At 53.6% G+C, this 23,203-nt stretch overlaps 2 protein-coding genes across 7 annotated transcripts; both read right to left on the bottom strand.

Annotated features, from left to right (window-relative positions):
• Positions 1-272: 272 nt before the first annotated feature.
• LRFN1 (leucine rich repeat and fibronectin type III domain containing 1) lies at positions 273-12,571 on the bottom strand. 6 transcript variants are annotated; one of them, XM_033844765.2, is made up of 5 exons: positions 12,437-12,570; positions 9,934-9,966; positions 7,668-7,722; positions 5,813-7,255; positions 273-2,015 (listed from the first exon to the last, which is right to left on the bottom strand). In XM_033844765.2, exons 4-5 carry the CDS (start codon positions 7,216-7,218, stop codon positions 1,106-1,108), a joined length of 2,316 nt encoding a protein of 771 aa, XP_033700656.1. In that variant the 5' UTR covers positions 7,219-7,255; positions 7,668-7,722; positions 9,934-9,966; positions 12,437-12,570; the 3' UTR covers positions 273-1,105. The 6 variants fall into 6 exon arrangements, with proteins under 6 accessions (XP_033700656.1, XP_033700659.1, XP_073651953.1 ...); XM_033844768.2 differs by lacking the exon at positions 7,668-7,722 and having other exon boundaries at positions 12,437-12,571; XM_073795852.1 differs by lacking the exon at positions 12,437-12,570 and having other exon boundaries at positions 9,829-11,743.
• A 5,786-nt stretch (positions 12,572-18,357) lies between these two features.
• GMFG (glia maturation factor gamma) lies at positions 18,358-23,203 on the bottom strand. The gene is made up of 7 exons (XM_033845129.2): positions 23,084-23,203; positions 22,603-22,699; positions 22,456-22,505; positions 21,954-22,003; positions 19,246-19,328; positions 18,694-18,767; positions 18,358-18,520 (listed from the first exon to the last, which is right to left on the bottom strand). Exons 1-7 carry the CDS (start codon positions 23,084-23,086, stop codon positions 18,449-18,451), a joined length of 429 nt encoding a protein of 142 aa, XP_033701020.1. The 5' UTR covers positions 23,087-23,203; the 3' UTR covers positions 18,358-18,448.

The raw sequence follows: 23,203 nt of genomic DNA on the forward strand, positions 1-23,203 counted from the left end.
CACGAATTAAGTGCTTGGCACACAGCAAGCACTCACTAAACCTTAGTTATTGTTTGTGCCTTTGGGGTTTTGTTTGTTTGTTTTGTTTTTGACATATTATTCCCCACCTCTAAGTCTCTCAGAGGGTAGGAAACTGTCTGCAAATCTTCCTGGGCCCAGTTAGCTGTCCTACCTTCAGACTCACTTAAGAGCCCTTACGCTGTAATCTAGGTCACCCTCCCCCTCAACCTCCCCAAGACACATGGACACACACAGAGGTCAGCAGAGTGGCCTCAGACACAGAAAAATGTTTAATTCTCCTGCGGCGGAGGGTCCCGGCTCCGGTAGGGAGGGGGATTTGGTTTTGGATTTTGTTCATGTGGGGATTTATTTGGGAGTTAAGAGGAAGGAAGAGGGGTGAGTCTGGTCCTTCCAGTGGGACCTGCCCGGGAGAATGTGTACTGGGGAGATATAATCTGGAGAGACAAGGAGGCTGGACGCAATACGGGAGTTCAGAGGGAGAAGAGATGACGGGACAGAGAAATAAGAGACAAACAGGGAAGGACGTAAGACAGAGATGACAGAGGGCGTGACAGAGACAAACGAAGGGAACAGAGAAAGGGGCACCCCAAGCCAGACCCGACGGGACCAGGGAATTGAATGGGGTGGGGGTGGGGGCTTTGGAGGCCGCCGCGGGACCGAATAGGATCTAGTCCAGCCAGATACAAGAAAATGGGTCCCTCGCCCCTGCCCCGGGTCCTGGGCAGGGGGAGGGGTCTCGTGTCTCAGTGCTGCAGTGTCGGGGGACCCTGCCCCTCCCCGCGCTTCGCTGTGTAAGGCACCGGCTCCAGCGAGGTCCGCGAGCGCGCGGGGGGAGGGGCAGGAGGGGGGCTTAAAGTCCGTGGGGGAGAGGAGCTCGGCGGCCCACCCTCCAACCCCCCTAAGCGCGGGGGCGTGACTTCGAGCCGCAGCCCAGGCCGCCCACCCCATCCAGGGAGGAGAAGGGCACGCCTCCCCTGCAGTCCGACGTCTTTGCTCGGAGCTTTGTCCCCCGAGTCCTGCCCCGGCGTCCGGGCGGCTGGGCGTTTGTCCGCGGCACCCAGGCGTCCCGGCGCCCGCCAGCCGCTCACACGGTACTCTCCAGCATCCACTCGGTGCTGGTAAAGGCCAGGCGCGCCCTGGCGGCGCCCAGCCCCAGGTCTCCGTCCTCCCCGGCCGCGCCCCCTCCGGCCCCGTCCAGGTGCGGCGTGGACCGGTGGCGCTTTGTCCGCCGGGCGCGGCGCGGGTAACTGTGGCTCTGGAAGAGCGCCCCGTAGTCCCCGTCAAACGAATAGCGCTGCTGCGGTCTCGGCCGGGCCGGGGCTCCCCCAGGAACCAGAGCTAAAGTGGGGGGCGCCGAAGCCAGCGGTCCCAGGGCCCCAGAACGGCTCCTCCGAGGGCCAGCCGCGGCCCAGGACTCCTCCCCGGAGGTTTCCTCGGACGGCAGCAGGCACAGCGAGGTGGCTGAGCCGCCCAGGGAGCGTCCAAGGACCGCCTCCGGTTCCGCGGAAGCCGTGTCTGCCGCCACGGCCTTTGCCTCGACGGCCACCGCCGCAGCCGGAGCTGGCACCTCGCGCAGCGCCTCGTAGCGGTCTTGCGCCGGCGGGGGCGGGGCTTGCGTTGCGCCTGCGCCTGCGCCGTTGGTCTGAGAGCACACGTGGCTGACCCGCGGAGGCGACCTGGAGGTGCCCTTGACTCGGCGGCCATCCCCATCGCCGTAGACCTTGTAGCGGATCATGAGCAGAACTATGAAAACGAGGACGGAGGCGACAATGACACCCCCGATGGCGATGATCATGGTGCCGCCCAAGAAATGGGCCCTCAGTGGGCGGCAGGGCGCGGGATCCCCCGCCGTGGTAAACTGCACGCAGCCCACCACTCGGGTGGCGGGCAGCGCCGTGGCCCCATCGTCGTAGACGGCCAGCACGCACAGGTCGTAGGCGCGGCCCGCTGCCAGATCATTCACCAGGAAGGTCTGGCTGGTGGATGGGATCATCCTGCGGGAGGGGGCGGGATCAGCGCGGGGTTAGCTCCACTCTGAACCGCGATGCTTCAGTTGCATGTCCCACCCGGGGGGACCAAACGATACATCCCTACCAGTGTCTCACCCTCTACTGGGACAACAGCAGCCATTCAAGCAACAAATTCTCACCCTCTCAGGGCCTTTGACACAGCCCATGCCCCTTATCTGCATGCCCCACCCTCAGACCCACCCCCTGTCCGTGTCTCATCACCTACTAGGATAATTTTAGCCATTCATCTACCCTCATCTACATATCCTGGCCCCTGCCAGGGAGGAATGCTACAGTTTTTATGCCCTGCCCTCAAGGGGCATGCTCCCTAGCAGTGTCTCATTCCTACTAGGACAAATGCCATTCAAGCATTCTTATCTACATACTCCCACCTTTAAGGGGATGGATGCTACAGGCCACGCCCCCTTACCTGCATGCCCCACCCTCACTCAAGTGGACAGTGAGGTCACCTCACAGCCCGTCTTACTCCTACTGGGGCAATGGGTGCTCTTCTAGTTCCTCTCTTCTACACATTCTTGTCCTTTCGGGGAAACCATGATACAGACCACTCCCCCTCATCTGTACATCCTTGGGTATACACATCTCATAGCTGCATCTATTTTCTGGGACAATTTCCAAGCCCCTCAACTCCATATTTCCACCTACTAAGGGGCCAGGGCTAAAGGCCACTTCCCTTCTGATTGACAGGTGCCTTCCAAGCCACACCCCACAACGGTCCACTGGAGATGGTTCCCCTACTGTGCCTAGGACCATGTCTACTCTTTGCATGTCCCGCACGTGTCCAGGTAATAAAGGCAACCACTCTGTGCATGCCCTGCCCCTATACTGCCTGAAGTCACTAAAGCATGCCCCCCGGTAAATTTCATCCATAATTGGGGCAAATGTAGCCAAGAAAGCATGCTCCTTTCTTGCTATGGGCCCCTGCCCTCAAATGAGCAGCAGTGTAGAGAAGTGGTTAAGCTGACAAAGTCTGAGAGCCACGATGCCAGGGTTTGAGTTCTCTTCTGCTCCTTGCTAGCTCTGTGACCTCAGGCAAGTTTCTTAACCTCTCTGTGTCTCATTTCCCCCAAATGGTGGTATTAACAATTCCTCCTCCATAGAGATGGCGTGAAGTATGATGAGTTAACATAGCCAAAGGCTGGCACTTAATAATTTCACTAACAGCTTGTGTCCCACACGATGCTGGCCAGTAACCCTTGCTGTGGCTCACACTCTCCTGCCAGCTGTGCTCCTCCGCATCTACAAGGCCATTCCCACTAGGCCTTGCCCCTCTTCTGTTGGCACACCCCTTTCATGTCCAGCCTCGGCTAACCTGGGACTGCCACATCCACATAGATTTGCATGCACTCAATCTCGCAAGCTCTCCTCTCCCACAAAGCTCTTAGTGGGTCACCAGAGACAAGAACCGCCTCTTCATCTGCGTGGGGACTATGCTGCAGGAGCGCCACCTCCTCTAAAGGCCATGCCCCCATCTCCACAGGCCACCTTCTGGTCCTGAAACCCACCTCAGTTCCTCCACCTCCAGAAGGTTCCACCACCACCAAGAGCCATCCTCCCACCGAAAGACTTCAGGTAAGGCCCTCACCACCTCATAAAGGCCAACCACCTCTCTGACTCTCCCCCTGCCTGCCATTTCACAGACCAGTGCCCCCCCCCACCCCATCCAACCTTGGGCCCCTGGCTCTAAGTCTTCCTCTTCCTCTCATCATCCCTTCTCAAAAAGCCTTGGATTCTTTTTGCTCCTTCCCCCAAAATAACCAGTTGCTAGGGACTCCCCCCTTTCCAAGGACAGAGGCTGGCTCCTTAAGAAAGCTTGAGCCCATGTGTCTCTAATTGGCTGTAAGACCCAAGCAAGCAGCAGAGCAGGCTTCTGGTTGGTTGTCACCTCCGCCCATGGCGGCAGTGAGGAAGTTAACCCCTGCAGTGCTGTAGCACAGGGGCCTGCAATGGGGGACGGAGGATAGGAACTGTGGCCCTACAGGGAATGGAAGAGTCCCAGGGTCTGTTGCCCAGCTGGAGACAGAGGGCCACCAACGTCGGCATACATGCAGGGTCTGGGGACCTGTAAACCTCCCTCCACTCCATCATGTAGTGACCATGGGTTAGAGAGAGAAGGAAAAGAGAAAGAGAGAGGTGGAGAATCACAGAAACCAAGAGCTGTTTACAGAAATGTATTATCCATCTCCCCTAATCCCTGCCTGGCAAACAGTAGGTGCTCGATAAACATGTGTTCAGTGTAAAAAGGGCAGAATTAGGTGTTAGAAGGGTAAGAACTGGAATCCTGACTCTGCCTCTTTCTGTGTGACCTTGAGCAAGTGACTTCCCCCAACTGAGCCTCACTTTCCCCTGTCTGTAAAATGGGAGGGGGATCATGGCTGCCTCACAGCGGAGTTGGGAAGGTCGAATGGAGTAGAATCCTTGGTAGCACGTTATAAAAGTTTTTGTTTTGTTCATTTGTTTGCCCTAATGTTTGTAAGACTGGGCCAGTGTTTGATCCATCTCGGTAGGCCCGGGCCCAGCATGGAAACTGGCATGCAGTAGGCATTTATTCAGTGTTTGGTGACCAGATTCAAAAAGAGAGGAAAATGAGGATGACAGAGACAAGAAAAAAGGGAGGCATCTACTCATTCAACCAACAATGGGAAAATGCCTACTGTGTGCCAGGACCGTGGCCAAGAGAACGCTGGGCAAGGTGAAGATGGAGCCCAAGAGGCAGACTTCTCAGTGCAGGTCTGAGCACCCCCAAGATCTGAGGTTGCCCACGGGTGGGGAAATGGCTCCACCCGCTCTGGCGCCCCCAAGTGAAGTCAAACACAGGATTAAGCATTCAGTGGGCATTCTACAGTGTGTCCAAGGGAGGCAGAGCCAGGATGAAGGAGAGACGTCCACAGAGTCCACAACCACCTATCAAACTCTCCCACTGTGTGCCAGGTCTGTGGCTGTGAGCCACACTCAAAAACTACCCAGCTGGAGAGGCAACGCAAGGCCAAGGCTGTTAATACATCGTGTACGGCCTCCTCCCTCTGGGCTGTGAGCTCCCTGAGGGCAGGGACTGCTCTCTTGGTCTCCCTGTGTCCCCCGCACCCAGCTCAGGGCCTAGCAGAGAGCCGGGGCTTAGTGCCTCATGAGGGCAGGAGGGAGAGAAGGTACAGACAGACAGAGACATGGCGAGAACAAGAGAAAAACAGATGATGGGGGAAAGTAACTCTTTAACATCTGTCTACACCATACGTGTCTGTCCTCACCGGGGCGATGGCTTCTAACCCAGTGGATGGTGGAGATAATTTGTATTTATATCTTTTTCTCATACTTTTCTGTTTCTATAATGTACCCAATGTATTGATACAGTAGCACTGGTATATAATTTCCAAATATGAATGTAACTGTAAATATATATGTGTGAGTATACTTCATGCTCTAGAATGTTTAACTGACAAGGTAGACAATCGGACACCTTTGGCGAGCAGTGACGTAGACCATGAGCCCCACGAGAGCAGGGATCATGCTGGGCGCACTCAGTTATAACTCCAGTGCCTAGCCCCGGTCTGGCTCATGTGGGTGCGAAACGAAGATATGCAAAATGTGTGAAACACAAAGACAGTGAGACAGAAAGAGAGAGAGAAGGAAATATGGCAAATGAGAGCCGGAGACCACTCTACGTACCCATCTAGAACCCCAGCTGAGCAAGAAGGCCTAGTGAGCCGGCAGATGGGAGGGAGGGCCCCTGGGGTGGGAGGAGGTCCTGGGACTGCAGCACCCACCTGTAGACAAGGGAGTCATCCGCGGAGCTGTTGTACTGGACCTGGTACATGCGGATGCCAGGCACGGGCCTCTGGGCTGGCCAGCGGATGAGCACGGAGCTGGAGGTGAGCTCGGCAGCCACAAGCCGGCGCTCAGCCCCAGATTCATTGGCACCAGGTCGGCCAGGTGTGGCGATGTCCGAGGAGCCAGGCTCGGTGAGAGGTGGTGGGGCGGCCGGTGGGGGCGCCATCAGAGGCAGAGGCACCACACACACCTCCACTGGTGCCGTGGCTTCCCCGGCGGCGTTGGAGGCTATGCAAGTGAACGTGCCACTGTCCCGCAAGGTGGTGATGGTTACATCCAGTGTCCCATCCCCCCGGACCCGGGTCCGGCTCGAGTTCCCCAGCAACCGCCCATCAGGTGCCACCCAATGCACTACCGGCTCAGGGTCACCCACAGCGCGGCACCGCAGGCTGACCGCCTGGCCCTCCACCACCAGGGCCCGGCCGCCTGCCTGCCGAGTGATCAACGGAGGTTCACACAGGAACTCCTCCTCGGGGATGGACCAGAAGTAGCGGTCGGTGAGGTGCTCAGGGGTGGCACACGTCTCCAGGTCATCCTCCCTTGTCAGCCGCCGCAGCCAGAGCAGCTCGCAGTTGCAGTGCAGGGGGTTGCCGCCGAAGCTGACCGTGAGCGGCGTGGGTGGCTTTGGCCCGGGGCCTTGGGACCTCAGGAAGAGCCCGTCAGGGGGCAGTTTGTGCAGGCGGTTGGAGGTCATGTCCAGGCGAACCAGTTTGTGAAGCTGCACGAAGGTACCTTCGGCGATGTGGTCGATCAGGTTGTGGTCCAGCGTGAGGGTGTTCAGGTTCACCATCTGGCCTACGGCCTCCCACGGCAGGGCCTCCAAGTTGTTGTAGGACAGATCCAGGTCCTCCACGGTGGAGAGAAAGGCGTCGAAGGCGGCCGACTCCACCCGGCGGATCTGGTTATTGCCGAGGATCAGGTGGCGGAGGTTGCCCAAGCCGCGGAGCTGGTCGCCCCGGACCTCCGCCAAGCGGTTGCTGTCGAGGTGCAGGGCGCGGAGGGCGCGGAGGTCTGCAAAGGCGCCGGCCGCCACCTGGCCGATGGTGTTCCGGGAGAGGGTGAGGTGCACCAGGCTGGTCATGTTGGCGAAGTCTCGGCGGCGGACGGCCGCGATGAAGTTGTCGGTGAGCCGCAGCTCCACCACGCGCCGGTCGATGGCCGGAGGCACAAAGAGCAAGCCGGTCTTGGCGCACAGCATGGTCAGCGTGGGCGCCACGTTCTGGCAGATGCAGCGGCCGGGGCAGGGCTGGCCTCGAGATGCCCCCGCCCAGAGAAGCAGCAGAAAGGGCAGGGCAGCAGGCGGCAGCGAGAGGAGCGCCGAGGAGAAGGGGCCTGGAGCCATGGTGCAGGGGGAAGACGGGAGGAGTGGGAGGTGAGATCTGCAAGGAAGGAGAAGGGTCACCCAGGCGTAGGGCTTGACCACCAGCCTGGCCACCCTGGGATTTCCTGCTAGGAGTCCGACCCAGATCCCTCCCTTCCTGACAAGCGGGTCCTTTAGAACAGTGACAAGACTGATCATCAGCTGGCATGCACTTGTTAATAGATAACAGTATTTCCATTGCTGCTTGGTAAATTACCACTGCCCCACCTCTGAGTGTCCTACCCACCTCTGCCCTTCTTCTAGGAGCTCCCAGACCTCTTATAATCTCACAACCAGAGGGATGTCATCTGGCCCAGCCTGTGTCTTCCACTACCCATGATATATTTTGAAAAATCACTGCTGACTAGGGCTTAAAGTCATGGATTTCAAAGCCATACTCCCTGGGTTCAAATTCCAGCTCTGACACTTACTAGCTGTGTGACCTCGGGCAAGTGTCTGAACCTCTCTGAATCTCGGTTTCTTCATCTGTAAAATGGAGATAAAAACAGGCCTTACCTCTGTGAGGATTAAATGGATTAATGAGCATGGTATACTCAGAACAGTGCCCAGCACATACAATGTGTTCAATACATGTAAGTGGATAATTATTATTATTATCATCGTGTCCAATATGTGCCAGAGATAGAAATGTGCACTATTATTAAGAGCAAGGGCTTTAGATCAAATAGACTCAGGTTCAAGTCCTGGCTTCCCCAGCTTGCTAGCTCTGTGACCCCAAACCAATGATTTTCCCTAACTAGGCCATAATTTCCTGATTTGTAAAATGGTCTGATAATTGTACTGTCTTCATTGGGTTGCTGCAAGAGTTCAGTGAACTCATTCATAGGGGTCACTGAGCATCGGGCCTGGCACACAGTAAGTATTCAGTAAATGTTAAGGGTAATACACCCCCCGCAACCTCTGGCTGTAGCAGAGGGGTTCTGAAGGTGGGAGAGGCTGAGAAAAACACATCAGTCTCCCTGCTCAGTCTTGAAAAGTCTTTCTCTGAGGCTGGTTTCATCCTGGGCTCTGCTGAGCTCCCACACAGGGGGCAGACTTTCATGCTCACATTAATGGGCACAAGGCCCCATATATGCCTACACACACACACACACACACACACACACACACACACACACACACACACACACAAAATCAGGCTGTGCCTCTGCTCCAGGCAAAACCTTCCGGCAGGGATTCCCCCTGCGGCAGCTGCAGCCCACGACATGTCAACTCCCATCACAACACAGGGTGGGTGGGGGGTGAAGAGAAAAGGATGGGAAGGGGGGGGGGTCCCTGAAACTGTTTTCACCCCACCCCATGCCCCAGTCCCTGCTGGCCCACCTCCCAGGAATCTGCATTTGGGGCCTGTGACCTGATGTGGCCTTGATCCTTCAGCCCATGAGGAGGGGGACTGTGGACACAGAGAAGGGACCAAGAGACAGAGACGAGGGGGAGGGAGAGATGGACTCGCAGTTACAGAGAGACAGATTCAGAGAGAGAGACAAAGAGATAACAAGAGAAAGAATCTGAAAGAAAGGTGAAGAGACAGTAAGACTGAAGCAAAGAGAGCCAGAAAAACTGGGTGGAGGAGACACACACAGAAAAGAGAGACTGAGACACAGAGATGGAGAGGGGGAGAGACAGGAAGAGAAAGTAAGAGTGTTATAGAGACAGATAAAGACGGGAAGAAAGAGAGAGACTGAGGGAGACGGTGATGGGGCTGAAGAGAGAAAAAGGCAAAGTCAGGGTATCCCACCATCTCTGAGGCCCCCCACTAATTTGTCTTGCACTCTCTCCAGGACACTGCTCTACAATGGACAGAAAACCCTGGCCTGGGAGGTGGCGCTCCCAAGGTAGGAGGCCCAGCTCTGTACCTGCTTGGCAGTAGGGTCTCTAGGGCTCAGAACCACAATCTATGCAACGGGAAGTCCCACAGCTTGGGTGGGACTCAAGTTGAAACTGTAATAATAACACTGAAAATAGCTAACATTCATCGAGAGGCAGTGCAGCCTTGCCGGACAGAATCTGGCCCCAACCTTTCCAGGTTCACACCCCCAATTCCCTGCTGTGTGACTTTAATCAGGTGACTTCCTCTCTTTGTGCCTCAGTGTGTTCATCTGTAAAACAGGGATGATAGCACCTGCCTCACAGGATTATTGTGAGGATTAGATGAGATAATACACTGTAACATGCTTAGAGTAGTTGCTGACAGAGTAAACACTATATAAACCTTAGCTGCTATTAGCGTTAAATTATCGTTTTCTCTGGCTTTTTCTCAGCCACCAGCAGGTCTGAGTATCAGGAGATTTTCCCACGTACATGCACATACACACACACAATGGTAAACTATATCCATGCCACTTTCCAAATGCAGGGTCATACCACGTCAGGAAACTCTTTTGGATCCTTTACTGATATGTGGAAACTTCCCTTTTCCGACCACTTGACTCATCCTGAAAGGGGATGCCTCCAGGTCTGAGACCACCACCTACCACCCATGCCATGGTTCTTTCGAGCCCTTACCCAAACACGATGTTCCTGACCTTGTCCCTACCCCCCAGCCTGGGGGGCACCTGGTCCCTGCCATACCCGCCACTGAAATCCATACAAGGCAGTGTTCCAGGCCTCCAGCTGGCTCAGAACAAGCCCAGTCACTCCACATCTCTCTCCCCAGCCTGTGGGACCCCCGCTCACCTCTCTTCAGGGAATCAGGGCCTGGGCCAGTACCTGCAAAGGAACAAAACCACACCGTTAACATTCTTCTGGCTCCTCTCCGGAGACCTGCCTCAGAGACCATCTCAGCCAAGGAAGTCCCTGGTGTGATCACTCTCTCAGCTCTCCTGCTGCAGATTCTGCATAGTCTCAGGTGGACCCAGGAAGTCATCTCTGGAAACCAAGGAGTCTGGGCCTAAGACTGTTCACCCTCCAAAACCCAAGAGTCTAGGACTTTTGTCCTTTGTCCTCTGGGGGCTCAAGAGGCTAAGAACCCCACCCTCCCCTTCCCTCAGATTCAAGAGTCCAGGTCTCAGTTCCTGCCTTTCTCAAGACACAGGATTCTGGCCCCCCAGCCCTCTTCTCCTTCAAACCCAGGATTCTAGGCTCCCAGCCTCCTCCTTCCAGAATCCACATCCCAGTCCCCCAACTTCAAAGACCTGAACAGTACCAGGAGCTGGGGGAGGACCAGAGATTCTCATCTTCACCATCACACCACTGTCACACCAACATGTGTGGACATGCCAAAACCCACATGGGCCCACAACCCACGACTCTCCATCTGGATTTCCATGGACACAGCAGCATGATCTGTGTGCCCCCCGCCCTCAACAGACTCTTGGTCCAGGATGTGGGCACACTTGTATCCATGGATCCCAGCATACCACAGGTCATGCCACATGGGCCCCAATTCACTGGGCCCATAAGTGGGGTCAGCCTTGTGTCAAGGACACAGGCACATGTGCGCATATCATCCTGAATATATGTATTTGAACATACACAACCCCACCCCCCAGAGACCAACGTGAACACAAAAATGGACTCACAGTATAGACACATACCCTCAAGGTTGACACACCAATGCACAACCACACATACCATATTGCCTTTTCCCTTGTACACTCACACACAGATGCACACACACAAGAGTGAAACCCACGTGTCCCCAGGTGCGTGCACCTATAACCGATCTACCCTTGCACACTCACCAACACACAGGGGCACACACATACAACAGATGCTCACGTGCACAGATACACAGGTGCATGCTCTTAAATGCCCAAACACACTCATGCAACTTCACATATCCCCATGATGCATGGTCACATACATTATCACACCAACAGATGCACGAATGCACACACTCGCGAATACACACCTCACACACATACACAGAACCACAACATGCACAGACGCTTACAAGGCTGATACACACTCAAACAAGTACACAGGTACAGAAAGACCCACCTCTGCACAGACACTCCCAGGTGCTCACTCATAACAGACGTGCTCGCACAACTGCCCTGTGAGGGATTTACACACTTACAAATACACACAAAATATTGAACCACAGTGGCACAGTCAACAGATAAGCAGAGAACCCCACTCACACACAGTCATGGACACACACATGCCTCCCAGACCTGAGGCACCCCCGCCCCACCTACTGCCCAGGCCAAAGAAATCCTAACATCCCTCCCTCCCAGCACAACCCCTCCCCAGCCAGGTCAGAGTTCAGCAGGTCGAATCTCAGAGGGTTGAGGGCCTGAGTCGTAGAGCATTGGTCCAAGGCAATCCTCCCACCAGCAGCCCAAAGGTCCCTCAGCCTGGCTATCTGGATGCAGGCAACTCCGGCCCCATCTGCGGAGATCTGGCCGGTGAGGGAGTGGGGTGGGATGGGTGTGGGAAAGGGCCGGGTCTGCATCCCTCCCCTAGGGCCCATCTGTCCATCCCTCGGCCTCTCATCCCTCCATCTGTCCACCTACCGGCTGCCCATCCCCCCCCCCACCCAGCCACCAGGAAGGGGAAGACATGGCCGTCTCCCCCAAGGACCGCCGAGGACCACCACCCCCCCGGAGTTGACATGGACCGAGGAAGCGGCAAACTCCCCTCCCCCAAACCCACACAGAGGCCTGGTCCCACGAGGCGCTGAGCCCCAGCCCCCCGCCGGGAACCTGACATGGACGCAAAGACACACACCCTCGGAGACATACAACCCGCAGACACACACACACACGCACAAATGGACACCCAAGCGGGCACACCCGGTTACACAGATCCTGGGATGGACATCCAACCCGGACACAAACACCCAACGCAGCTAGCCGCGCGAAGACACTAGCTGCGGGGGGGTAGGGTGGGGGACCCACACCTGGGCACACAACCCACGCACACACACCTGCACACAGCCCCTCCGATGGGCGCGCGACAGCCCCCCAGACACACAGCAGGAGGGGCAGCCACCCGGTGGGACACACACGCACGGCAGGACACAGCACCTCGGCTCGACACCCGGCACACACCCGGATGGCCACACAAGCAGGGCGCCGCACACGCCGGCGCCGGGCACACAGAGGGCCGCGCGAGCGCACGCCGGGCCCGCCGCAGCGCCGCGGACACACACTCACACGCTCGCACGCTCACACCGGCGCTCACACCGGCGCCCCCGCCCGCCGCCTCCCTGGCCGCTGCGGGCCGCGCTCACCCAGTCAAGGGGGGGCCCCGGGCCCGGCCCCGCCGCCGCTGCCTCGCTCCGCGCCATGGTGGGGGGAGGGCCGGGGGAGGGGGCGCGGTGCCGCGGGGCCGCCTCCCTCCCGCCTCCCGCCCTCCCTCCCGAGCCGCCGCCGAGCTCCGCCCTCCGCACCGCCCGCCGCCGGAGCCCCGCCGCCGCCACCACCGCAAGCGGGGAGGGGACGCCGACCGGAGGGGCCGGGCGGGGCGGCTACACGCCCCCGCCCCCCGCCCCTGGGCCAGCTGCAGACCCCTCTCCCCTGCGGAGCTGCCGGCCCGCCCCCAACCCCTCCCCAGCCCCACCTCCAGCCCTGCCGGCTTCCCGGGAGACCACCAGACCACGCCCCGACTGGCATGGGGAACCCTTGAAGCCCCAGTGGAGACCTCGGATCGTGTCCCAATGCCCAGGGGGACTCCAGATCATGCCTTACCTCCTTTGAGAACCCAGACCACGTTCCTCAGCCACCCAGGACCACAAATCATGTCCTGCTCTCCTTGGTGACCTCAGACTCTGCCCCAAACCCATCAGGGACCTTAGTCTGTACCCCCAAATCTAAGGGGACCCCAGACCACATCCAAGGGGATCCACAGCACCCCCATCAGGGACCGTAAGTCATACCCCAACATTCAGGTGGACCCCAGACCACACCCCATCACTCAGGGCCCCCAGATCACACCCCAACATCCAGAGAGGATTCAGACTATATGTCAACATCCAGGGAGACCCCAGATCGCGCCTTACTCCCTTTGGGGACCCAAACCATGTTCTACAGCCACTCAGGACCACAAACCATATCCCACTCCTTCCTGGGGACCCTCTATGTCCTTCTAACCTCTCGACCTCAAACCATTCCCTGCCCCCCAATAGGAACTCCAGACCACGTCTAACATCTAGGAGGCCCAAATATGTCTCTTACCCACATGGGAGACCCTAAACGTTCCTGATTACCCCCATTAGATCCCAGACCGTCCTCCCCTCCAAGGCACCCCTTGGTTTACAGAATGCCCAATTTGCCCCAGATTCTTGATCTTCCTCCCCACCGGTGCTGCCCTCCTGAGGACCCAGCCTCCTCCCCATTCCTATTCTCTCTCTTGAACCCTGAAGACCTTTCCCCCTCCCTGTGACTTCTGTGGAGTCCAGAATGCCTTGTTCCTTCCTTGTTCAGACCCCTTTGCCCAACTCCTATCAAATAGCTGACCCCCAGCCCTTCTCCCACTGAGTATCTCAGGCCACTTTCCACCTCTTTTTGAGATATTCACTGGCCCCTAAACCCAGCAAGTCCTCCCCTCAAAATCTGTCTTATTGCAATTCCCCAGCTTCCTGGTGGCGCAAATCCCTCCCATTTTGAATCCCATTTGGATTCCAAGGTCTTCCCCTAAACCCCTTCCCTAAATTCTTCCCAGCCACATCATCACATGGAGCTTGCCCTGCCCCCCAGATCAAGGGCATCTCTGCAGAACTTCCCTCTAGTGAAGCTCCAGTGAACCACTCACAACCATTAGATGCCCCTGGGGACACTCACAATCCCACCTCCCACCCCCTAGTCTTTAGATTTCACCATCACCATCACCATTACCACCACCACCCAGGCACCATCCCCACCTCTCACCCTGGTATTTGGTGCTCCCTGCCAGGATGTGGAGGACCAGGGCTGGGAGGACAGATGTGGGAGAATAATAACAGCAACAGCAAAAGTGGACACGTGTCAAACACTACTATGTACCAGGAGTGGATCTAAGGGCTTCACATATATGACTCCATTCACTCTTCACAGCAGCCAGATGAGGAAGTCGCATTATTATCCCCATTTTACAGATGAAGAAAATTGAGCCACAGAGAGGTTTAGTCACTTGCCTAAGGTCACACAGATGGTAAATGTCAGAACAAGGTGGAGGCGAAGGGGAAAGAGGGTGAGGGCAGGCCTGGGATGGACGGGAGTGGAAGGGGGCAGGGTGGTGAGAAGTTAATAATAAGAGAGACAAAGGTATACAGAGATGGAGAAACAAAGAGCCTGAGCCCAGGCAAAGACAGCCTCACTCACAGAGCATATCTGGCCCTGTGAGCTCTGGCCCCTGCCCACCTCTTGACATCATCCCTGACCACGTTTGTCTTTTAGCCTCAATAATGAATTTTCTCTTCCTCCAACATACCACCTCAATTCCAGCCCCTTGGCCTTTGCACTGTTTTCCCCTTCCATGGCTGATCCCATCTTTTCATTCAATTCTTAATTCAAATGTAATCTCTTCAGAGATCTCTTTCCCATGACCAATTTACATCCCCACCACCACCAATTCTCCTGATGTCTGCAGATTACTTTGAAATACTTTAAAAATAAAAATGGATTCATGGATGGATAGATGGATGGCTATGTGATAAAGCAAGCACAGTCAAAACGTTAATGGTAGGGAATTCCCTGCCAGTCCAGTGGTTAAGACTCCAAGCTTCCAATGCAGGGGGCACAGGTTCAATCCCCGGTCAGGGAACTAAAATCCCACATGGCACATGGCGCAGCCAAAAAGAAAAGTTAATGGTAGAATCTAGGTGATGGATATATGGGTGTTCACTGTAAAATTATTTCAACTTTGCTGTATGTTTGAAATTCTTCATGATAAATGTTGGTGGGGAAAAAACCAGAGGACTCTTCTAGAGACTAAAGAGGCGGCAAAAAAAACACAAAACTCAGAAGGGTCCCACCATTTTTATCATCCCATCACCTCATTTTATTTCCTTCATAGCCCTATCACTCTTGCTAATACTTGCTAATACTCTTGTTTGCTTGTTGTTTACCTATTTATCATTTACTTATTCATTTATTGCTTATTGTCTAGTCATTGAAATGTAAGCCACCTGAAGGAGGTGGCATGGGCACCAATTTTCTCCGGTGTCCAGAGTAGTAATTGGCACCCAGTAGGTGTTCGGTAAACATGTGTTCTTGAACTCCTCTTAAGAGAGGGTCTGGAAGCTAGATCTGCTGCAGACTCACTGGAGAGCCCACACTCAGGAATACACAGGATCTCCCAGCCTGGGGTCCCTGCAAAGGGAAGGATATACCCCAGAGGCAGGGGAATGCCCCATGAGGTCAGGGAATGTGAGATGGCCTGAAAAACAGGGCAACAGGTGGAAGCTGATAGTATGATTAATTCCCTGGGGCCCTAATTCCTGACCTAGACCAGCTAATAGAGATCCAATCTAATTCTTCAACAACTTAGGCCCTGCCCCCAAGCATAGGCTCCACCCTCTGTCTCTAAGGCCCCACCCCACAGCAAAATCTCTCCCCTATCTGACCTAAATAAATAACACCCCTCGGGACATCTCTGGTGGGCCAGTGGTTAAGAATCCCCCTTCCAATGCTTGGGACACGGTTTCTATCCCTGGTCGGGGAATTAAGATCTCACATGCTGCGGGGCAACTAAGCCCACACGCCACAACTAGAGAGCCCATGTGCCACAACTACAGAGCCCACGCGGCCAGAGCCCACGGGCCACAACTAGAGAGAAGCCCACGCACCACCCCCCGCAAGGAAAGATTCCACATGCCGCAACTAAGACCCGAGGCAGCCAAAAATAAATAAATAAATACTTTAAATAACACCCCTCAAGCCTAGGTCTCACCCTCACAGCCCAAGCCCCACCCCTTTACCTTAGTCACCACCCTAAAATTTATAACATTCATACTTCTTCAGCCTGGACCCTGCCCCCACCTAAGCCCCACCCCTCCACCTTAGGCTCCACTCCAAAAGCGTCAAGCTTTCAGCCTAAGCACTGGCCCTTCAAGTCTAACTTGGGTACCCCATTCTCAGCTCCGACCTAACGTCCAGTCTTCACCTGTTCAACATAAGCCCTGCTCACATTCAAGGTTAGCAGGGAGAAGTGCCCCAGGAAAAGCCTAGGGAGCCTGGATTTGTGGGAACCTAGAGAGGAGGTTGGTGGAAAGAGAGGAGGTGGCTCCCAGTCTGTACCGCCCCTCAAAGGCCTGGCCCCAAACCAAAAGCAACGCCCCATTGAGCCCACTTTGCATTGTACAGCGGTATTCTGTTCTGACCTCTTTGATTGGTCCCTCCACAAGCCCTCTACTCAAACCTACTCTGCATTGGACTGCCCCTCAGAGTCACCCTCTCTGATTGGTCCCTGCTTTCCAAACTCCTTGCTCCTGATTGGGCAAGTCCTTGCACATGCCTCTTTCTGATTGGATCGTTTGCAATCATGAACCTGGAGGCAGACAGTTTAACCGTGGTGTGGGGGGTAGTGGGAGGAGAAAGAGGAGGTAGAGGAAGAGGAGCGGGTTCCCTGAATCCCCTGCCTAAGAGAGGGAGTGGCCGTGGACCACAGGATAGCTTTGGGTTAAAGTTCTAACTGTACAGACCACTAGCTGTGTGGCTTTGAGCGAGTATTTTTGACTTCTGTGCCTCAGTTTCTTCATTTGTAAATTGGGATAAAACTGGTACCTTCTTCACGGGTTACTGTAGGAATTAAATTAGTTAATACCTGTAAAGTGCTTATAGAAGTACCTGGCACATAGGAAGCCCTCAATCAGAGTTGGCTATTATTATCCATTTGATCATGTAAGTTCATGACCTTGGACAAGTCCTTTTGCCTCTCTGATCCCTGCAGACCAGGAGTTGCTGACCTCTTCATTGAATGAGCCGTCCTATCTCCTCATCTCTAGCCTTCAGGAACTGAGGCTGTGCAGAGGGATGTGTAGAGACATCCCTAGCAAGAGAAATGGGATAGGGGCACCAGCATGGGTGAAAGAGAGGAGAGGCGCTCAACCCAACCCTCTCCCCACAGAAAACTGAGGGCAGTGGGGATCTCTCTATAGTCCAGTGTAGAGCGATTCTATCCTGAATCCCTCATGCAAAGGGCTTGTCCTGACTGGGGACAAGGGGCAAGGGATGGGACAGAGTGGGGTGATGAGGACATGTTAAGGCTGGGAAGGAAGGGGAAGGGTTGGAGCTGGGCTTGTGGACCCTCCCCCAGGAATGACAGGGCCGGGGGAGGGGCAGCCAGGGCCCAAGGTCACTCTGTCCTTGTTACCATGGCAACAGCCACCTCTCAACTGGGAACCTGGAAAAGGGTGGGAGGAGGGAGTTCCCAGGTCCCTGAATCTAGGGACAGAGAGAGGAACAATCAGAGACCTGGAGGAGAGGCAGAGAGAGACAGTGATTCAACTCTGTGAAAACCTGCCCATCTCAGAATCCTCAGAGCCTGGTACACTGTGGGTGCTCAATGAATGTCCCTCAGAAACAGAAAGCCTGAGAGAGTCAAATACCCAGAGATGACAGAGAAAGAAAGAAGAATCTCCAGACAGGGGCAGGCAGTGTCCCTTTCCTGCCTCCTCAACCTCATACTCCTCGGGGTTCCACTGAGAGTCCTGGATCCTCTTAATCTTTCCCAGACCTGGGCCCTCAGGCCTACCCAACTGCACAAACCACCCACCCCCAGCAACTCCCCAGCCCCTGAAGCTGTTCTATTTCACTTTTATAGCAACTTCAACAACTTTTCTGCCTTTAAAATCTTCCTGCGTGGGGGCTTACTGAGAAAATTAGCATAGGTACCAGCTAATGCCTGCTAGGGTGGGAAGGTGAGAGGTGGGGAGACAGGCACTCGGCCTTCTTTACTCTCAGGGACGCAGGTGTCCTTGTCCCCCTTGGGAGTGGCCCCTCCACAGATTCAGATATCCCCTCAATCCCTCTAGGAGACCAGGCCTCCCTCATTTCTCCCTAGGAAATCCTGCAGGCCCCTCCCTTTCTTTCAGAGGAACAGGTACTGAATCCTCCTCTACTCCCAGGCCTCAGCAGGCGTCCACTGGATCTGCCTGCCCTCTACTGGCCTAAGGCTGGTACTGCAGGACTGCCACCTACAGCCCACAGTGAGGAACAGAAACTGAGCCAGAACTGAGGGTCTCTGAGTTCTTGTATTTTAATTTCTTTAAGGTCTCAGATGTTCAGGTCCTAGGGGGCCTGAGTTCAGGTCCCCCGCCCAGAGGTCAGCGAAAGAAAGACAACTTCTCCTGGAGCCAGGCCTCTGTGAGGTCATCAGTGGTGCGGATTTCAAACACCTGGGCAGAGAGAGGGCTCAGTATTATAATCCACTCAGGAACCGAAAAGAGTGAGGGCCCTGACCCCCTCCTCCTTCAGACCCAGGAACCCAGATCCCCAGCCCCCTCATGGCACAGACCAGGAGTCCAGACTCTCCCTCTCACACTCGGGAGCCTCAGCCCCAGGCCCAGACCTTTGTGAGCTCTGCCGTCTGCACCAGCCTGTTCTTGCTTCCTGCGTACATCATCTGTTGTTCAGGCTTGCAGCCTGTGTGGAAAAGAGAAGGAGGAAGCATAACTGGGGGATGCCAGAGTGTTCTCTAAGGCCCTAGTAATGTCCTGCAGACCCTGGAGTTTTCTAAGAGTCCCAGGAACTGTTCTAAGGAGATCCCTGGAGGCTATAGTCAGAGTCCCCAGGTTTGTTTGGGGGCTTGAAGTTATTTTAGGGTCCCTGGAGTTGGTTTGGGGCCAGACAGGGGTTTCTAGGTAAAAGGAAGAAGTGAGTTTGCTTATACGCCTCAGGACTAAGGAGGATGGGGGCTCTGTGCCTCCACCTCCACCCAATGCCCTCTCAGGACTCACACCACACACACCACACTCTCACACAGGCACCTATACACATGCACACAGTCACACAATCACCAGTCACAGGCATGCACACACACTTGCACTCAAACACACACACTTACACACCCTCACACAGAATCTAAGACCACTTTCTCAGGATGAGTAGAGCTGTGTCTCACCCACAGGGCTGGAGAAGATGAAACACAAGGGGTAGGACACTCGGCCATCGGCGTGCGTGTACTTGTAGCTGTAGACCACGAACCTACAGCAGCAAGAGGGAATCCAAACTCAAGACTTGGCCTGGAGCCCAGGCCCAGTGCCCATTACCTGAGACCACAACCTTGAAATCTTGACTGAGTCTGAGAACCTAGGGTTAACAACTGAGACGCAGGGTACTAGCCTCAAACACAATAAATGATTTAAAAAATAATAATAAAAATGGATAAATAATAAGAACCTGCTGTATTAAAATTAATTAATTAATTAATTTTTTAAAAAAAGATAACATAGAACTATACATACAGTGTATAAATGTCAGTTTCCCAGTTTTGATACTGTACTGTAGTTAGGTAAGATGTAACCATTGGGGGAAACTGGATAAGGGGTACTATATTTGCAACTCTCTGTGAATCTATAATAATTTCAAAATTAAAAGTCTTTTTAATAATTAAAATAATAATAATAATAGTAAATGCTAAATAGAACTACCATGTGATCCAGCAATTCCACTGCTGGGTATTTATCAAAGAAAATGAAAACAATAATTTGAAAAGATAGATGCACCCCCATATTTATTGCAGCATTATTTATAATAGCCAAGATATGGAAAAAACCTAAGTACCCATTGATGGATGAATGGATAAAGAAGATGCAGTATACACACACACACACACACACACACACACACACACACACACACAATGGAATACTATTCAGCCATAAAAAAGAACGAAATCTTGCCATATGCAACATGGATGGATGTTGAGGGCATTACGCTAAGTGAAATAAGTCAGAGAAGGATAAATGTCTTATGATCTCACTTATATGTGGAATTTAAAAAATAAAAACAAAGAAACAAGCCACCAAGTTCATAAATACAGAGAACAGATTAGTGGTTGCCAAAGGTGGGGGTGGGCGAAATGGGTGAAGGGAGTCAAAACGTACAAATTTCCAGTTATTTGATTTCCCATTATTTATTTTAAATAAGTCCTAGGGATATGACGTACAGCATGGTAAGTATAGTTAACAGTGCAGTATTGTATATTTGAAAGTTGCTAAAAGAGTAGATATTAAAAGTCCTCATCGTAAGAAAAAAATTTTTTTAAACTATGTATGATGACAGATGTTAACTAGATTATGGTGGTGAACAGTTTGTAATACAGTATATACAAATATCAAATCATTATGTTGTACACCTGAAACTAATATAATATGTCAAATATATCTCAATAAAAAATTTTTTTTAAGAAAAAGTGGCTTAGGGACTTCCCTGGCGGTCCAGTGGTTAAGACTCTGCCCTTCCACTGCAGGGGCGCAGGTTCCATCCCTGGTCAGGGAACTAAGATCTCACATGCCGAGTGGTGCGGCCAAAATAAATAAATAAATAAGTGCTTATTTGATTCACAACAACCCTATGATGTAGGTACTATTATTATCCCCATACTACAGATGGAAAAATTGAGGCCCAGAGAGGTGAAGTCACTTGCCCAAGTTTCTATGGATAGATTTGAACCCAGGAAGTTGGCTGGTAGAGTATAAGTGCTCAACCACTATGTTTTACTATACAGAGAACTAGAATCAGGGGCTGAGACTACAGCCAGCTACATAATTTCCCAAGCCCAGCACAAAATGAAAATGCAGGGCCCCTTTTTATAAACACAGGAGAAAGGCTTTTTTCCTTTCTTCTGCAGTCTCTCTTCAGATTGATCTTTTAAAATTTCCTATTTAAAATCACGCTCTCTTGGGCATGGGGACACTCACAGAGGGAATGGAAATGCTCAAAGGCACACCCTGGAACTTGTCATGCAGGGGGTGAGTACCGACCCTGACCCTGACACTCCCTGAACCTGTAATCGGGTCCCCTGCCTAGGACAGAGGGCAGCAGCCATTGCTGGGCAATGCAGGGAATGGGTAGCTGAGAACCCATCCAGGCTGGAGATATGAGCTGAGGGAGGCTCCAAGCCCCCGGCGCATGCTCCATTGTTCCATCACACTTCACACAAAACACAGATTCAAAGATATAACTATAAAGAATTTCAAGACAGCAGGCAGTCGTAAAGCATCAAGCCCTGCATTCAAGGCTCCCTTCTGGGTACGGGGCCCTGTGTGACTGCACTTGTCAGACGCCCAGGATGCTGGTCCTGGCTGAGATCTAGAGCCTGAGATCTCAACTCTGAGGCTCAGAGTTGTAGGGCACCCAAAAATCAGTTGAGATGAAAAATCTAAAGAGACCAGTTTTCACAGAAGTGTCGAAAAGCTCCTCCACACACAAAAGCACCAGGCTCCTCTGGCTTCACACAGGATTCTCCCCAATCATTAAAGGTCAAATAAATCCTTTGCTACTCAAAGTATGCCCAAGTATTGAAAAATAAGGAAATTTTAACTTTTTTTTTAAATGAAGCAAGTGCAATGTTGAGACCAAAACCTGACATGGTTTGTACAAAAAAAAAAAAAGCAAACTCTAACATTACATATGACTATTAGTGTAAAATTCTGCAATAAAATTTTGGTAAACAAACCAAAAGTCCTAGGACAGGAACATTTGACTTCAGAGACATAGATCCCGAGCCCATGAATAGGACTGGAACCCAAACAGTCCCTCAGTCTGTATCCCTATCGTCACCCCTCTCCCCATGGCCTGACCGTCCCCTTCCTTCCCCCAGCATACCTGGGCTGTCTCTCTGGCAACTCCATTTTTAGTTCCTCTGGAGAAATATTCTGGGGATGAGGGGAGAGAAAAAAAAAGACTGCCATTAAATGAACACTTACTGTGTGCCAAGGCACTTGTCCAAGAAATACACATACATGGATTAACTCATTGACCTCTCCCAAATCCCAGAGGGGTTGGTCTTATTGTTATCCCCATTTTACAGATGAGCAAACTGAAGCCCAGAGGTGTTAAGACACTTTTCTTCTAAACCCCCTACAAGGATTAAATCATTGAATCCACAGACAACTCTAAGAGGTAGGGACTGCTATCACCGTTTCACAGATGAAGAAAGAGAGACCCATACAGGTGAAGTCTCTCGCCTAGGGTCACAGCTAAGTTGGGACTTGACCTCCGGGTCTTTCTGGCCCCCCATGCCAGGCTCTTAGCATCAGTCACAGTCGCTTGGGTCTCCCAGTCCCACCCTGCCCTTCTTGGAGGTCCCATCCCCCGATCCCCTCACCTGAAATTCTTCCTCCAGCACCACCATCTGCCGGTCTTTGTCCACCTTCACTGAGGAGGGAGGGCACATGGGGGTTAGAGGCCCCTCCCATCTGCCCCCACGCTTGTCCCCATACCCCATCCTTCCAGGAGGGAAGATGACACTCACTTATTATGGCCGCATTGTCCGTCTCTTTTCGGAAGCGAAATTTCCTCAGCTTTTCCTTTAGCTCTGGGTCCACCTCGCACACCACCAGGGAGTCAGACTGTCAGAGGAGCCCAGCAAGAGCTGAGTCGCCTGGCCTCAGCCCTGCCCCCTTCCCCAAACCTCAGTTTTTCCATCTACTAATGAGGAGGAAGACCCAATAGCCCATAGATTGCCTTTGTGAACATTAGGAAAAGGCTCCTTTCCCTCAGGGCAGATGCTGCCCCTTTGCAGAGCAGAGGCTGGACTCGAGCCCTCTCAGCAGGTGCCCTTGGGCAACGCCCGGGGTGGCCCAGGGATCTGCTTGCCTGGGCTAAACCCGGAACCACAGTCTCTTTTCCCCCAGCCTTGACCTCCCTTCCACAGCCTGCCCTTCACCCTGGTGTCCTCCTAGCCCCAGCCCCACTCCAGCCCCTAGCCCTTTCCATACGACCCTGGCCCCAACCATGACTTTTCTGTCCACAGGCCTCTTCTTTTCTGGGTTCCGCTGTCCTCTAGGGGTGGGGACCAGGGCTACAGGGGGCAGGGTGTGGGGTAGGGGAAAGGTTTCATCTAACACCACATC

This window comes from Tursiops truncatus, chromosome 19, assembly GCF_011762595.2.
Source record: "Tursiops truncatus isolate mTurTru1 chromosome 19, mTurTru1.mat.Y, whole genome shotgun sequence".
Lineage (NCBI taxonomy): Eukaryota > Metazoa > Chordata > Mammalia > Artiodactyla > Delphinidae > Tursiops > Tursiops truncatus.